The 17,169-nt window shown below is 37.0% G+C and overlaps 1 protein-coding gene across 3 annotated transcripts in view; it reads right to left on the bottom strand.

Moving 5' to 3' along the window:
* Cdh11 (cadherin 11, type 2, OB-cadherin (osteoblast)) overlaps window positions 1–17,169 on the bottom strand; it is a 157,060-nt gene that overhangs the window by 21,363 nt on the left and 118,528 nt on the right. For all 3 annotated transcript variants that reach the window (XM_005388459.2, XM_013516243.1, XM_005388460.2), the window contains 5 exons: window positions 16,113–16,300; window positions 9,764–10,017; window positions 2,321–2,457; window positions 1,370–1,503; window positions 1,014–1,131 (listed from right to left, as the gene is read on the bottom strand). In XM_005388459.2, the coding sequence (XP_005388516.1) occupies window positions 1,014–1,131; window positions 1,370–1,503; window positions 2,321–2,457; window positions 9,764–10,017; window positions 16,113–16,300 (831 nt within the window). The remainder of the gene's footprint in view (window positions 1–1,013; window positions 1,132–1,369; window positions 1,504–2,320; window positions 2,458–9,763; window positions 10,018–16,112; window positions 16,301–17,169) is intronic.

Raw genomic sequence — 17,169 nt, forward strand, 5'->3', positions numbered from 1 at the left:
TACAACCACCATTGTTAATTCCCTACCACTTTGTTTGTAACTCTGTATTGTCTGTATTGTGCTTGTGATATGTTGTAAAATGTTGTATGTCTGTTAATATTTCCCTCCTTTTATCCTTAAAATAAAAAAAAAAAAATAAAGATCTTCTTCAGTCACCAGGAGAGCAATCTGGAACATGTGGAGCTAAAGAAAACTTCTATATTCACAGCTACTACCTTTTACTCCTACGCTAAACAGTGGCATTTGTCTCACTTCTTTCACAGCCCTGCACTGTCCCCCATTTATATGGACTATTTTCATCAAGAAGAAACACTCAGAGCAAAACAATATGGCTAAAAGTTGAAAAGTTTATTTTTTTCTCCCAGGCCCAGCCACCAACTTTGTGCAGGGACTGTATCTTTTGGACCCAACAACAATATCGCCTACTTTTAACAACCTACAAATCTACAACCTACTTGACTGACCAAAGGAGATGCAGAAATCATACCACATTTTACTGTTTTCCCAGTGGAAAAACAATGCTTCCTCTGATACCCTTCACCTTTAAGCAGCAAGCTCTATATCCAGCGGCACTGTATTATAACTGTGCTTTGGACAGAGAGGCCTGTGTTTGAAAGATTATATTGCCTTACAAAGTTGAACTAATCTCTTTTAATGCTTTACTTGATATCAATATTCATAAAGCCATGCTTCCCCCCAAGGGTTTATCAACTTCTTAAAAAAAAAGATAAATGGAGTTGTTTGCATATTGATCCTGTAAGCTTCCCCACTTGGCATTCCCACTGCTTCATGAATATCAAAACCAATAAAAAAAGGAACATAAAATTAGACTCACTTCTTCATATGCATCCAATGAGCCCATGTGTCAAAATAGAGGTGGCATGATTATTTCTTGTTTGTGCTTCAGCAGGAAGGCATTATGAAGATTAGTGAAAATATTTGTGCTGTGCAATATAAAAGCCATTTGTTTTCCATTTCTACTTCTCTGAATGAATGGAAACCTTAGTACAAACCTCTGTTGTCTCTGACCGTGAAATTTGGATTGTGAATGATTTCGGGGGGTAGGCTGAAGATAAATCTTGGTCCGTTGGCTGTGTCATCCTTGTCATCTGCGCTAATTGTAACAATTGGCTGAAAGAGAAAGGTGGTCCACGAATTTATCATGATGACACCGGCATAGCATTTAATAAAAAATACCTGGATAGCTAAAAAGCCGGGTTTTAATCAGAGAACATAGTTTCAGAGGAAAACCAGGGCTATAAAACCTCCTTGGGCAGCAGGGAGGTACCTCCTTCTCTGATGTTTTTAAAAACAAACTCTTATTTCCCAGTGGCTTGCTTATAGCCAGGGAAAGAGAGAGCAGCATTACCTGGTTGGAAAGTGGTTTTGTCTGATCACTCTCACAGATGAAGCCTTCATAGGGGGTAGCGAACTTGGGAGCATTATCATTGACATCAAGCACTCTAATAGCCACTGGGACTTTGGCTTCCTGATGTCGGTTGTCTGAGGGGAGAGAAGGAAGACAGTAAGCAAATACCGGGTGGGAACTATACATGGGTCCTCATTCACCCCTGGGAAAGAATACGCCTTAAGTACTCATTTGGGCAGTTCAGGGAAAGGCATTTTTAGCACAAAGTCCATCTAGGAGCTAAACTATGTTAATTTAGTGGAAGGTAGGTGGCATGGAGTAAATGTCAACTAGAGCATGAAGAAGCAAACCACTTATCCACTTCTGCTGATGATGATGTTGAGCTTTAGTTTCAAAGGCTAGTAACAGAACCTGGACACTCCAAAGTCCACTCTAACATAGTGGTTCTCAAAGTAGGACCCTTAGAGTAGCATCAAAACCATCTAAGAATGTGTTGGACACATTCTTAGGATATATGCCATAGCTAATGAATCAGAGGCACTGGGGAGAGGGTCCAGAAACATTTGTTATGATAAGCTATGTATGAGATGTATAAAGGGCTTCATGCTTGATTAAGTTTGAGAACTACTGTTCTATAGGTGAATGAAAATCTGCAAGTCTTGTCTCTAAAGCTTCTGCTTCGGGTTTACCGGGATGATCATGCATTTTAAATCACTGAGGGCTATCAGCTATCTCCCCAAGTCTGTATCGAATTCTGCCAAAGAAAATGAAAATATCTCTATTTGCCTATATATTCCTAGATATCTGAACATAAATTTTAAAGACTAAAGAAACTAAACCTTGAATCTTAAAAAAAGCCTTTTTCAGCTATTTTGTTTCCCAGAATACAGAGAAAGCCTGAAGGATTAATATTTGGTAAAATAAAATCAAAGCCCTTAGGAGAATACTTACGGATTTCTGCTGCAAAGACAGAGATGTTGAGCCAGGCGGTTTCTTCTCTATCCAGAGGTTTTGTGGTTTTAATAAAACCGTCCTCTGGATTAATAGTGAAAAACCTGTCGAGGTCAGTGTGACGATCAATTGAATACCTAAGCAGAATGCAAATGAGGCAATTAGACGAAGATATTCAGAGCAGCTTAATATCTGAGTATTTTCTCTATGTTATATTTAAGGCAACTTTTTTAACCAATTGCTGGAGCTCAGTTCTCTTTTTAATCAAATTTACTTTTCAAACTTTGTACATGAATCATTTATAGGAATCATTCTGCAACATTGGAATACTTTATTCAGTACAATGAATGGAAAAACTATTTAGCATATTTGATTGAGAAGTATAATAACGTGTTACATATTTCTCCATATTTACTACAACCCCCCACATCAGAATATTTATGAAATTGCATGTGGGAAGTGAGTTTGCCTTGCTCCCAAACTACCCACAGTCACAAATGTTCTAAGCTTTGCCAAATTTTTGCACATGAAATATTAAATAGTTTCAAGTTTATCTAAATTCACCATCAAAGATTATTTATAGCCCTGAAATTCAGCTTTCTCTCTATTTAAAGGAAAACATTCACGATATTTTCAGTGAGTCTCTTTATTTTTTTTAGTTATATCAATTCTCAAGTGACTTAATTCTAAATTCCAGTTTCAATACACCAAGCAGGAGTGGCCCTGTACATGTTGGACATTTTCTAGACTTTACTAATTGCAGGCTATGCTTAAAAATACAACCGGAAGGCTTTACCAGCTCCTGGCCACTAGAAAGTTTATCTTTTACTAACAAAAGACAGAAGAGTGTCCAGAACACTACTGGGGTATGTTTATGGTCAAGTTAAATGGGCGATGGGGAAGGAAGAGTGGCCTATATTGAGGTGCAGCAAAGTAACGTAACTTGCACAGAGACTCAGAGTTGGCGAGATTTGCAGCTTTTATTTTAATGGGATTGTTGAACTCCAAAGCCCTTGCCCTCTCTCTGCACCCCACCATTTCCCAAATGGACAAGAAGAAACATGGGTTGTGTTAATTTGGTAGAGTGCTGTGTTTCATAATTGATGAGCTTCCTGCTCTTAGAGGTCTTCACCAGGTTTTCCTAAACCAGAACACCCGTGTATTACAGAATTCATATGGTTTGATCATTGATGGTCAAAAATTTAAAATATTAGAGGTAGAAAAGAACATAGGTATCAGAGGATTTATTCTTCAATATTAGAAAAGATGGCATTTACAAATGGTTTATCTCAAGTTTCTGGATGAGCCAAAATTGGAGCTGAGATCTTCCAACCCTAAATAGCATTCTTTCCAGAAAAGAGAGACCATGCACTAAGCATCACTTCACAGTACACACAACAGGAGCTCATCCATAATGACCTTTGACTTCAAAGTTTCTCATGGGAATTTAATGATGAGTCTCCATCCCCACTGCTAAAACTAAACATGGTTGTACATCTCATATATGTCAGTAATAACTCCAGCTGTCATTAGATAGCACTGTGTGAAAAAATTTTAGACCTATTTCTGGACACCAGGGAGCTTACTGTTTAACTGCCATGACAACAATACATTGTAGGAAACACAATAAGTCAAGACATTGTTTAATATCATTTAAGACCTTGGGTTTAGATTTTAGAAAATCCTAGATACAATTGCATGTCCCACTACATATAAGCTGACTGGTGTGCTGTTCAATGATATGCTATGATATGCTATTGCTAAAAATAAAACTTAGGTTTTATCTTTTAAACTGGAATGTTAATAGTATTATTGCCTTTTTATGTTTGCTACAGTATATCGTTATCTCAGCACGTTTACCTTTTAAATCAGAATGTTAATAGTACCCATTTCTCATCTTTAAGAATTACATGAAATTAGAGATGTATAAATATGTCCTCATGCTTCACACACAAGAAGAAACACAACCAGAAATAGTCGCTATTGTTTATGTTGTGGCTGGTGCTGTGACTGAAGACAGATTACATAAGTTCTCCAACATCAGAAGGTGACCATCTTATAGCCTATGAGAAATTATGTGGGGCTTCTGAACATAAAAGGAAATAAATCATATCCAGCCATATAGATGTTTAATGAGGTAAGTTAAGGAAGATAATCTGTACAACAGAGAGTAAGGAAAGAAAAGAGAAAATTTTAGGAGATGATATAGTTTTTAAAGCATGAAGGTGACCAAGTTAGAATTCTGAGTGGAAGAGAGGTATTAGTTGGACCCAGTGCACATTTTGCTATTTGTGGGAGACTGGGAAACTCCTAGATGGGTTCTAGCCTAAGTACCTGAGAAGGAGATATTAGCAGACACAAGAAGAAAGTTAATTTAGCAGAAAAGAGAGGTTGAAATTCAAGCAAAGTTTTCCTGTAATACTATGGGAGCAAAAATTCAAATCTGTGGTAGGCAGAATATAATTAGCTCTTTTTAATTTTTAAGTATGTCAAAGTAAGTGTAAACTCAAAATATGTTTTGAATTACTGGATGAGGCAGTGAAAGAAAAGTAATTTGGTAAAAATGCACAGCAGACACTATGATAAATACAGAATTAGAATCAGGGAGAAAAATCAGCCCAGGGGCAGAAAACATGGAGTATCAACTGAATTCAATCATAGCATGAGTGAAAGCCCTATAGGTTAGTGGACATAGAGAGAGAAAGGTCAAAGTAGAAAAGCTGAGCCTTAGTGCCTGAATAGTGATCAAAGACACCAGGTTTGGTGTTATCACAGACATGAATAAGTAAGTACAGACGCAGCTAAGAGAAGAGACATTTCAGGGAGGAAATGCTAAACAAAAGTGTGTCTAATGCTACAGAGTCTGAGAAAATGAAAAGATCTGTAGAGGTCCAAACAGCTGACTTTGAGTAATACTACAAGGTCTTACCTAGATGCACAAGCTCACAAATCCCCTTAAAGATGAAAAGAAGCAATCAGGAAATTAAATTGTGAAGATAACAAGTACACCGTTTAAAAAACTTGAATGTTCTTTCATAATCGGTCTGACAATTCTAAATTCAGAAACTAAAGTTGATGAGGTGGGAGGTTGGCTCAAGTTCAATATTGAGCATCTTGGATAATTATAGATATGGAAATTGCTTACATGCACAGAATAGCTATCACTGAAAACATGACCCAAATAACCAAATGCAGATGTGAATCCTTGGAGACAATGAAGTGCACAGGAAATAAATAGTTGTTCTCGGTGTTTTTATATTGTTGCTCTTCTAAAATGTTGCCAGTGCAACTCAGTATTTGAAGTCAAAGTAACTCATCTAAAATTCATATCATGAACATTTTCAAAGGTAGTTTGGAAGTGTTACAAGGACTTCCAGTCATTATTTAATGTATCTCCCTTCATAAAAAGAGCATAGTAGTCAAACTTCCTGGGTAAATATCTCTATCCATGACCAATGGATAAAAGTAAAAAGCTCAGAATGGACTCAGGCAGAGCTACACTAAAATCCAGCCTTGAGCACTTGTTTGACTCTAAGGAAGTCATACAATCCCTACATGTAATAGAATTCCCATCTAGTGGGTCCTAGCACAGTTATGGACTCAAAAGATATCCAATAATATTAACTTCAATAATTCATGAGACTATCTGGGTATTAAGAAGATATTTTGGAAATGGCAATTTTTTTTCTCTAGAAGGACAATGTTCAAAAATCCAACACACTATTATGAATTGCTGCAGTTATCATAGGTTTTGATATAAATGGATAAATTTCATTGTCTATGGTAAATATTTTCATACCCAAATCCCTTTACCTTTTATTGCTTCTGTTTTTTATAGGTTGGTAGATAGATAGTCCATCAAATTTTATATATACATATATATATACATATATATATATATTTCATAAAAGGGTGTTTTTCAACAGATGTGTTGTCCTCATATGAGAGGCCCTAGAGGATGACATATACTGCAGAATATACCAATTACATTGCCAGCCCTTAGAAAAGACACTGAAAATGCATGTGTAGCAATTTCAGTGACTAGAAGCAACAGTTCACTACATTAATAATGGGCACCATTTTGAAAAGTTTTAGTAATTATAGAGGTTACAGCTAACTTGTATTAGTCTCATGATATCTCAATAAATTCAGTACTAAAATATATTCATACAGATTTTTCTTTTCCTAAAGTGTGTAGTGTGTATACATTTTTGGTGTTCTCTCTCTCTCTCTCTCTCTCTCTCTCTCTCTCTCTCTGTGTGTGTGTGTGTGTGTGTGTGTTCCTGTCTCTTCCTGTCTCCCTCTCTCTCTCTCTCCATCTGCCCTTCCTCTCTCTCTGTCTCTTCTTCTCTTTCCATATACATACATATGTTTTTGAGTACAGTGATGTTTCAATAAATATGTACATTATACAATAATCAATGAAACATTATCATATCCTTCACTCTGAATATCCATCAATACTTTGTGGTAAGAACATTCAATAGCTTTTCTTCCAGTTGTATAAAATACACAGTACATTATTGTCAGTGGTTGTCACAATCACTGTACGATGCATAGAACCCCAGCTCTGGTTCCTCCTAACTCTAAAATTGTTCCCATTAGACATGCTCTTCCCTCTTACCCTTTCTGTCTATTCTTCCCAGCCTCTGGTAACTAGCACTCTACTCCCAACTTTTAAGCTATCAACTTTTTAAAGCTTCTAGATACCTTATTTCTCTCTGTGCTCATCCATGTTGTTTGCAATTGAAACATGACAAGATTTCATGCTTTGTCATGGCTGAAAAGCACTGCATTGTGTCCATACACCACACTTTCTCTATTTATCTGTTGATAGACATTTAAGTTGCCTATCTTCACTAGAGAAATGTCTACTCGAGTTTTTATAGATGTCTGCCTTCTCAAATACACTGGGCACAGCTGTGTGCTCACTGAAGGTTTTTGATTATCTATCTAAAGGAGGTCATTACTTGTATATCTTTAATATTAAAAATGTGAATTTGAATTTCAAAGTCAAATCAAGTGTCATTTCAGTTTTTCATTCCTTAAATATTCATCAGACATCCGCTCTGGTGTGTATTGTGTTTACCAGAAGGACACAGCCATAAGCTAGAAAAGAGGTCAGAAAACATGTTGAGAGCTAGTACATAGATTACAGTGTACAGAATGCAATGGCTCTGTCCAAACTATCCAACTTTGCCCTGTAGCATGAAAGATGAAAGCAGCCACAGAAAACATACAAAGAAGTGGTATGACTATCTTCCTGAAAACCTGTATAAGCAAAAATAGGTGGAGAGAACAAAGTTGGAGGACTTATAGGTCCTGACTGCAAAACATACTACAAAGCTATGGTAATATTTGGAATGGCAAATGCATGTAAGTCAATGAGATAAAATAGAGTACAGAGATAAACCCATATATCTATGGTCAATTTTCAAGAAGTGAGTCAAGACAATTCAATTGAGAAGAACATTCAACAAGTGGTACTGATAAATTGAATATACACATATTAAATAATAAATCTGGGACTTGCCTTAATAGCACATTCAAACATTAACTTGAAATGGATCAAAAACTTAAATGTAAGAGCTGAAACCAATGAATTTCATGTATGGTATAAATATCCATATGAGGTATAAATAGGCAACACTGTGGCATGTAAACACAGAAGCAACCAAAGGGTGGAAAAAGGGACTTCATCAAAATGGAAAACTTCTGTGGCTCAAAAGATATAATCAAGAAAATAGAGATAACTGAGAATGAGAGAAAATGTTTCCTAAAGCTCTAGAACATAAAGATATAAAGGAGTCTGACAATTCCGCAATAGAAAGAGAAAGCTACATTACAGCATCGAAAAGGATTTGAATAGAAATTTTCCCCAGGAAGATATGTAAATTGCCATAAAAGCACGTGGAAAGATGCTCAACATCATAATCAATAGAGAACATACACGTCAAAGTCACAGGAGTATATAATTTTGTACCCACAAGGAGAGTTAAAGTAAAAAATCACAAGTAATAACAAGTGTTGATGAGGATATGGGGAAATTAGAAGCCTCATGTATTGCTGATATGAATGTAAGGTGGTATAGCTACTGTAGAAAGCTTTGTGGTGATTCCTCAGATAGTTAAACATAGAGTTATTGTATGAGCCAGCAATTCCATTTCTCAGAGCTGAAATTCATATATATATATATATATATATATATATATATATATAAAATCAAAAAACAAATCAAATATTCATACAATTGAGCATGAATTACAAGGTATAATTTATCCCTACAATGGAATATGATTTAGCAATAAAAACAATGAAATATACACACGTTCTATAACATGATTAAACTCAATCACATTCTAAATGGAAAAATGCAATTACATAAGACAACATATCATATTATTTCATTTATAGGAAATGTCAGACATAGAAGAACATACAGAATAAATTATGGCTACTGAGACTACTTTTTTCTGTTTTGGAGTGATGAAAATGCTTGTAAAGTAACGATGATGTTGAACAACCTTATAAAATATGCTAAAAGCCAAAGAATTGTACACCTTAAAAGGAGAAATTTTATGCTTTATGATATGTAAATTTCCAGAGATGGAAGAAGAGACAAAGAATAGGAAAGAGAAAAGAAAGGAAAGAAAAAGTAAAGAAAGAGAGAAGGAAGAAAGGAAAGTAAGTAAGGTGTGGGTAGATTTGTCTGCAGTTTCCATTTTTCCTTCTATTTTTTTCTTGTCCCTTTCTCCCTTTCCTTTTCTACCTTCCTTTGTTCCCCTTGTCATTTGAACACTTTCTTCCCATTTCCCAATATCTATTACACTTTTCTAAGCAACAAAAATATATTCATAATAATACAAGCACTCTAAGTGCATTTGCCCCTCTGCTACCTTCTCCAAGTGCTCAGCAGCAGCTAGAGCACTCCTCCCTAGCCTGCTGCCCTCAGGTTGTGACATTCAGGACATGTGACTTCATCTTGCAGAGCCACGATCTTCTCTTTGTTTAAGAAATAACAACTCATGCAATAATAAATTTGAGAGGATACATTAGATCATGTCTAACACATCTAGTAAAGTAACTAGGGCATAGGAAGATGTTCAATAAGCTATAATTACTATAATTATTTCATAATGATTATTTATACTTGACTGCAGCCCTTAAGGTAGACAGGCTCAGCTAATGGTTAAATCATCTAGTAAGCCTTGGAAAATCTGCTGCAGAGAAAAATTATGTAGCTTGAATAAGCCCCTACAGAAAGGTAGTAACAGAGGCAAGTGGACCTCATGTCTTTTGGTGTTAATCCTGTTAAAATTTCATTGAACCTGATAAACTTGGATGCTTTCTGAAATAGAATGATGTGGTTCCCAGGGGGCTTCCCCAAAGGCCCTTTTCTCCAAAATTCCCCATCCAGCTTTTTAATAATTAATCCATCCATACCTTATTGGGCTGTTGGCAGCATCGGGGTCTTTGGCATGCACTCTCCCAACCACCGTGCCAGGGGCTGCATTTTCTTGGACTTCATGGATATAACTTGGAGCCAAGAACATGGGGGGCTCGTCAACATCTTCGACAGCAATCTTGACTGTGACGGTGTCCTTGAAAGGTCCGTTGCTTATGAACTTCGGGTCGAAGTGCACATTGGCAGCCTCTACTTTCAAACTATATGCTCTTTTCGTCTCAAAATCTACAGGCTGGCAAGAATGGAGAGAAGATTGACAACCAATTCCTTGAAAGAATAATGGAAGAGAAAGACCTGATTGTTTTATAGGACAAAGTAAATACTTCCTCAAAGAGACAAAATCAGTGTCTGTTCAACATCCAATTACCTGAGCTATTTGGTTAGAAAATCAGATGAATCAATTCCTGAAATGTGGAAAGTGCTTAATGGGTAATTCAAGGGCCATGACTGATACAGAACCTGTATGTCATCTAAAAGGAATCCCACTCTATACAGTAATACAAAGGTTTCCTTAATCAGTTACTAAAAGCCATCAAAAAGGGGGAAATAGAACTGTATCAAATTTTTAGCCCATCCTGTAAAGTATTAAAGATCTTGTTAATAAAACTGCCCACTGAATTTCAACTAACTAGTAAAAGTGTGTCTTATTTCTTGACTGCCTTGCCCTCCTACATGGACACCAACTCGTGTACCTCAAGCATAGGTTTTTTTTTTTTTTGGTACCAGGAATTGAACTCAGGACCTTGTGCTTGCTAGGCAGGTGCTTGTGCCACTGAGCTATATCCCCAGCCCCCTCAATCATAGTGATAGCTTCATTTTGAAATTTCTGAATACACTGTGTTCTGCAAAACCTTAAACCTTTACCATGGGCTGGGGATATAGCTCAATGGCATAAACGCCTGCCTGGCAAGTGCAAGGTCCTGAGTTTGATACCCAGTACCAAAAAAAAAAAACCTTTACCAGATGTACCCATAAGATCATTTTAGGTACCTTATGGGTAATTTTGAGAGGAGTTGCTATTAAATAATACTAACTTACTTATTGACATAATTGGAGTTTTTCCAATTCTCTAAATCCAGGGCATCTTGGAACAGCACTAATCTTAAACATATATGTTGTGTTTCTCAATATCTGTTTTAGGAAACTAAAATACTACTCTATAGCTAAAATGTAATGGCTGTTTTATTTTGATTGGATTTATGGTTAGGTTACCTTATATTAATGGTAAATGATAAGACAATGAAGACAATCCTTTGCTTTAGAAACAGTGAAAATACCTATCTAAAGAAAAACAAGAATTATCAGTAACGATTTATATGAAGCTATGGAATACAACAGAGAACCAGCATTCAAATGGCTGTGGTACTGGAAAATTGGTGGTAAACATTCCTTAATTTTGAGTCACGGAAAGTACAATCTGTCAGCAAAGGGTAGAAGTAAAATTGCAGCAAAGAAACAAACCCTAAAGCCTAGGAAACAAATTTCTAATTAGCACTCTGGATGATTCTGAGCTACCAAATGTTTGGAAAAACTTGTATCTTTTGAGGCAAGCATCTGCTTGACACACCATTCTCATTTTCCTGGCAAACACTTATTCTGAATGCACACAGGATCAAGGGGCTTAGTCTTGGTCTAATTCTGCAAAAGTCCAAATCAAGGATGACCCTAGTTTCAGAGAAGTTAAACATACCCAATATTCTTGACACTTCTATCATCCTATTACATCCGCCTCCCACAGTCAGGGAACACTGCCATTTCCTAAGCTAATTATCCCTTCAGCCTTTTCTTCATCCTTGGAGGGACCCAGGAGCTCCTTTGTTCTTGGCTGCATTACTAAGTAGTGGAAAGAATTAGTATTTAAGGGCTAAAGATATAAGACTGCTGCAATCTCTCAGAAATCTCTGTAATTACTAGTTAGAATCAAAAATTGGCAAATGATAGTTCTAAGACTGGGTAATTTGTAATCAGAAAAGGTGAAGTTTTTTCAGTGTGTTGCTGCCCCTATAACAAATCCTTTTGAACTTGATGTAAGAATGTGCTTAAAAGCCCAGACCCGCATTCCTCCCTGAAAAGCTCTATGGATGCTGAAGATAGTAAGATCACGCTGCTATCTAACAGACAGATTTCATTTGGATCACAAGTTAAGACCTTCCGTGTCTTTTCCCAATGTGGTGAGCTTCTACTCAGTCTTCTGGCAGTTAGCCCAACACTCAGGCCTTGGGAAATCCTCATCATCAAGCCCAGGCTGACTGGTGTGGCCACTAATCTGTCCTCGGCATTCCTCACTTCCCTCCTGTGCTAGGTTAAAAGCATCCCACAGAACTCTCCTGAGTCTTGGTGATCTTTTCAGATCTTTCTTCTCCAAAGCCCAAGAATGACTGCATCAGTGAAAGAATCAATGCATCAGTCATTCTGAATGAATGAAAAGCAGGACTGATGGATGGATAATATCTAAGCATTTATTTACAATTTATTCCCTTTCTCCTTCCAAAAAGGATTTGAGGTAGTTTCCCGTGTGAACATTTATATCCACGTTATGAGTAGTTGAAATAAAGCTAAATGAGGCAACACACTGCATAAGCCATAAAAATCTTCATACTAATCCTCACCTCTGAAAATTCTCCCTAAGGGATTAATTCAACAGAAAACCCAAATAAACAGTATTCACAAATGCATAATATTTGCTAGATATAGTACAAGGTTATATCTAATCTGGGGAAATATGCACACGAAACATCAAATCCAACTGTGAGATTTTATTAAGGAAATAATGGTCCATCAATAGAATGGGATGTTATGGAGTCATTAAAAATGATTATGTATATTATATAACAGCATGTAAAGTGTTTACAATGTGACATTAAGTTAACAAATCAGATCGCTCTGTGATTGCAACCGTGCTAAATGTTATGTATCCACATCTATATATATGTGGACAATGAACATAAAAAAATCAGGCATAAAAATAGTTTTATTAAAATAGAGAATATTTAAAGTGCCTCATAATGCTGCTCTAACACTGCTTCACAAGTTTATTTGGTTGAAAATAAGCAGTTTGGAAACTGTGCTGGGATTTTTCTGCAATAAGCGTGATTCCTACTTGTTCAAGGGTGTTGCAATGAACAGATTGGATTTTCCTCCTGGTGTCTACCGAATGCCTTAAAGCTTATCTGTATTTAACCCTATTCTTCAGCTAACCAAATTGACTAAATACCCTGTGAGTAGGTTATCGTTCTTCACTGTTAAATCCTGATATAGGATCTAAACTCTGGAAACAGGTGTTATTTTCTAACTGATTAAAACAAATGAACGAATCTATCCACTAATTACATTTTGTAATTCTTCTCCTTTACTACCATCCCATTACCTCTTCTTCCTTCTTTGGTTCATTGCAATATATCTCTTGAATCCCAACACCAGTTTCTCAATTGGTCCTACTCTATCTAAAGACTAAGTATCTTGCAATCTCCCTAATATGTCTTGTTTTCACACATTCCAGTCCTTCATGAGGTCTTTTTTTCCTGTCTTTTCTCCCTTAATCTATTGGGAAAATTTATTCAACTACCAAGACTTGATTCAAGAAATATTCGCCTCAGAAATAATTTTTTTTTGTCTTTTTGAGACAGGGTCTTGGCATGTAGTTCCTACTGGCACTGAGCTTACTTTGTAGCCCAGGCTCATCTTGAACTTGCAACAATCCTCCTGCCTCAGCCTCCCAAGTGCTGGGATTACAGGCATGTGCCACCACACCCAGCTTAGAAATCATTCTTGACACATATCGTACTTTTTTATAGTAGATTTTCTGCTGGGGAGTGATTTTGATTTGTTCAATCCAAGGGTAGTTGGCAATGTCTAGAGCTGTGTTTTGTAACAGGACTGTTGAGATGAACTGGAGCAAGTGCTTCCTGACCTCCAGTGAGGAGGAGCCTGGATATAACTAAACATCCTGTGATGCACACTACAGACCCTGCAACAAAAAGTCACCCAGCTGAAAATACCAATGCTACCAGGACTGGAGGAATAAAAAACCTCTACTTGATTGTGATTTTCACTGAGCTACCCTCTGAAATTGTGAGGTCCTCATAGCCAGAACCCCCTCCACTTTAGATTTCCAGCCTTTACTGAGCCAAGGTCTTACCTGACAAATAATAACTCAATAGCTCTTGATGGAAAAATAGATAAATTAATAAATGAGTAGAAATACTACATTAAAGAATATCTTTTAAAATCAAAATAGTTGCATGGGGCTGGGGATTTAGCTCAGTGGCAAAGCGCCTGCCTGACAAGCGCAAGGTCGTGAGTTCAGTTCCCGGTACCGGAGAAAAACCAAAAAAAAAAAAAAAATAGTTGCATGATATCTCCACATCCTTTCATATTATTAAGTTGTATGTAATGACCTCCACAGGATTCATAGTTTTATGTTGTAAAATTCACCTTTGATTTTTTTCCCTCTAGTGGACATTTAAAACTTCATGTTACAAGTGTAAGTAAATGTTCTTTTACAAATAAAGTAATATCTTACATTGCTTTAAATCTAAATGTTAGTGTCACTCAGAAGACTGTTCCATTGTCTGTAATAAATGTACTGAATTGGGAAAAGTATACAAATTAATCACATGCAGATAACTCATCTGCCACGAGTGAGTTCCACAAAGGTAATTTAAATCTTTCAGGACTTTAGACTTACAGTGTCTGCTTATGCCTTTAATATACTGAAAATAGGTGACAACTTTAACATAATCAACTAACCAATTACTCCAGCAGGAAAGAAAGGGAGACAAGAATTTTTGATTCAGCTTTCATATACCAGTGTCAAGCAAGAAGGATACGAGTTAACAAAGTAAGTTGAGAGCTCAAGGTGACATACAATTCACACTATTACTTTTCCAGAGGAGAAAGCAGAGGAAACTACTACCCCAGCCCCATGTGGCAGAAAACCAGGCTTCCTCTGTCAGACCATGTATGCTATAGTGGTAAGTATCCAAAGTTCACTCCAAGTTCTCTACCTTCCATTTTATTTATTCGTTATGTTACTTTCTACCTTCTCTTTGGTCTGTATCTCCTCAATATTCTCCCCAAACCTAACAGCTTTGAATGTTTTAAAAGTCAGTTGTCTGGTGCATTTCACTCCTTGCTTCTTTCCTAAAAGCTTCCCCCAAGGCTCCAGCTTTCCCACCCCTATTTTTCTTCAACTACTGGCCTTTTTATTGATTCTTCAAATCAATTTTTCATCAGTGTTACTGCACAATCTTCCCCATCACACTAAGAAGTTTAATATTCATGCTACAAACCAAGTAGAAAATGACAAGGCTCAATTAAAACCAGCGTAATCTCATCATCCAATTCAGATTTAATGCTCCATACACTTTGAGGATGGAGAAGTGTTGGTTCCTAAGAGGTAAGTAGGAGAGGCACATTTTAGAATATATTGTAACTGATTCTTCACTTGAAAGTGAAATCATAACTGACTTGCCTGTATTAGCTCTTTCTGGCTCAATTATTTCTAAAATGCTTTAAGACCAAAGGTGTTACAAAATATTGTAGGTATGAATTTCATGTCTGTGACTGTGACTAGGTCAAATATTTAATCCCTCAGAGTCCTAATCTCAAAATTAAGTTGGAAGTATCGCTGTTCATTGGGGCAATACTATTTACATTAGATGAGCGTTGGCATGTTAAAATAAATGAGATATTTGTAAGTGACTCAGATTGTGTCTGTCCAATAGATAGTACTGAATAGATGTTACATTTATTTTTTAAAAAGGAACAAAAATGGGAAGAAACAATGTGCTTTCTTTGCAATGAATCAATTTAACAGCCATCTTTCTAATGAGGATCTAGCTGACTAGGAGGACAGAGCCATTATTCTGGCTTCTGTCTTTGCAATTTAGAAAGCAAAGAAAGAAGAGGATTGGCTTAAATTTCACAGAGGGCCCAGGAGCACAGTGAACCTGGGGTGTTGGAAGTGAGAGAAGTTCTGAACACCCTATATTAAACGATTCCGCTGGGCACAGCTAAAGGAACTCAGAGCTGTATCTCTAAAGTCTGTTTCTCTGATTGCATTTCCTTCTATAGGAGAAGTGTGCCCAAATAACTAAGCAGCCATCTCAGGCAGGCGTAATCAGCCCCTTCGGTCAGGCCCCTCTGGAGTGACAGAAAGAAACACTGTTGTGTTATCTCTGTAGAGCTCAGCTTTCAGCCACAAAGTGAGGTCAGCCCCCACTTACCCATATTCTCACTCCGTCAACCTGGACTCTCCGTTTCCCACAGCACTGCCTCAGCAGAGAAGCCCACGCACAGACAAGCCCACTCTTCACCCTAACTCACCTTCTTCAGCTTCACCACGCCCTCCTGTGTTTCGTAGTCTGTTGTGATTTCAAACAGTTCCATACCATCTCCATCAACAATATTGTATGTGACTAAGCCATTTTCTCCGATGTCTGGGTCTTTAGCTTTCATCCTTCCTACTTCCTCCCCGGGTACAGCTGCTTCTGACACAGACATCTGGTATACGCCTACAAGAAGAAGACATCTACTTTTATTTTTCTTTTTATTTGGCAGCTCTAAGACTTCAAATTGCATGGAATCCCAATAAATTTCTCAAAGGGTTTGAAATTGAACTTTCCATTGATTGAAAACATGGAAGAACAAAATGGATGGAAGGAAGATCCCTGATGGCCTGCTTGCCAAAAGAATGCATTGTGTAAAGGGTGATGAAACAATGTTGGGGCCCTGGATGAAACTTTGGGGTCACCGGCCACATGTGAGGAAGGTAAATAATGCTCAGTTACATTTCTCAACAGAGAATGATGGGGATTACATATGTTGTTTTTTTTTTTTTTGTCTTTTCTTCCCATACCAGGAATCGAACTCATGACCTTGCACTTGCCAGGCAGGCTCTTTGCCGCTGAGCTAAATCCCCAGCCCCAACAAGGTACATATGTTGTCATACTGTCAAACAGATGATCCTTCCTTATCATGTCTGCAGGATGGTCCATGAAATAAACTTCAAGAATTGATGGCATAGCCTGGTGCCCAGGAAAAAAAAACAAACAAACCAAACCCAACCAAACCAAGATAGCTTCTTTATTTAAAAGCCATAACAGCCTCATGTCTATTTTTTAATCAAATGCAAACTTCATCTTTCAAAACCTTGTCTCTTCCATACTTAATTCTCCTCTTTTTTCACCCCCTTCAGCATGAGTCCAGGCATTCTCTGGAAAGATTTCTTAAAGTGTGGTTCTTCCACATTGATATGAATTTAATATCTCTTGGGATCATAATATGTACCAGGTACTATCATAGCCCCTACAAACTCAGTAGTAAGCAAAGCAGTCATGATTCTGTCTTTAATTAAGCATACTAATAATAAAAGAAAATAAAG

The sequence above is a fragment of the Chinchilla lanigera genome, unplaced genomic scaffold (genome assembly GCF_000276665.1).
Source record: "Chinchilla lanigera isolate Chin_1 unplaced genomic scaffold, ChiLan1.0 scaffold00032, whole genome shotgun sequence".
Taxonomy (NCBI): domain Eukaryota; kingdom Metazoa; phylum Chordata; class Mammalia; order Rodentia; family Chinchillidae; genus Chinchilla; species Chinchilla lanigera.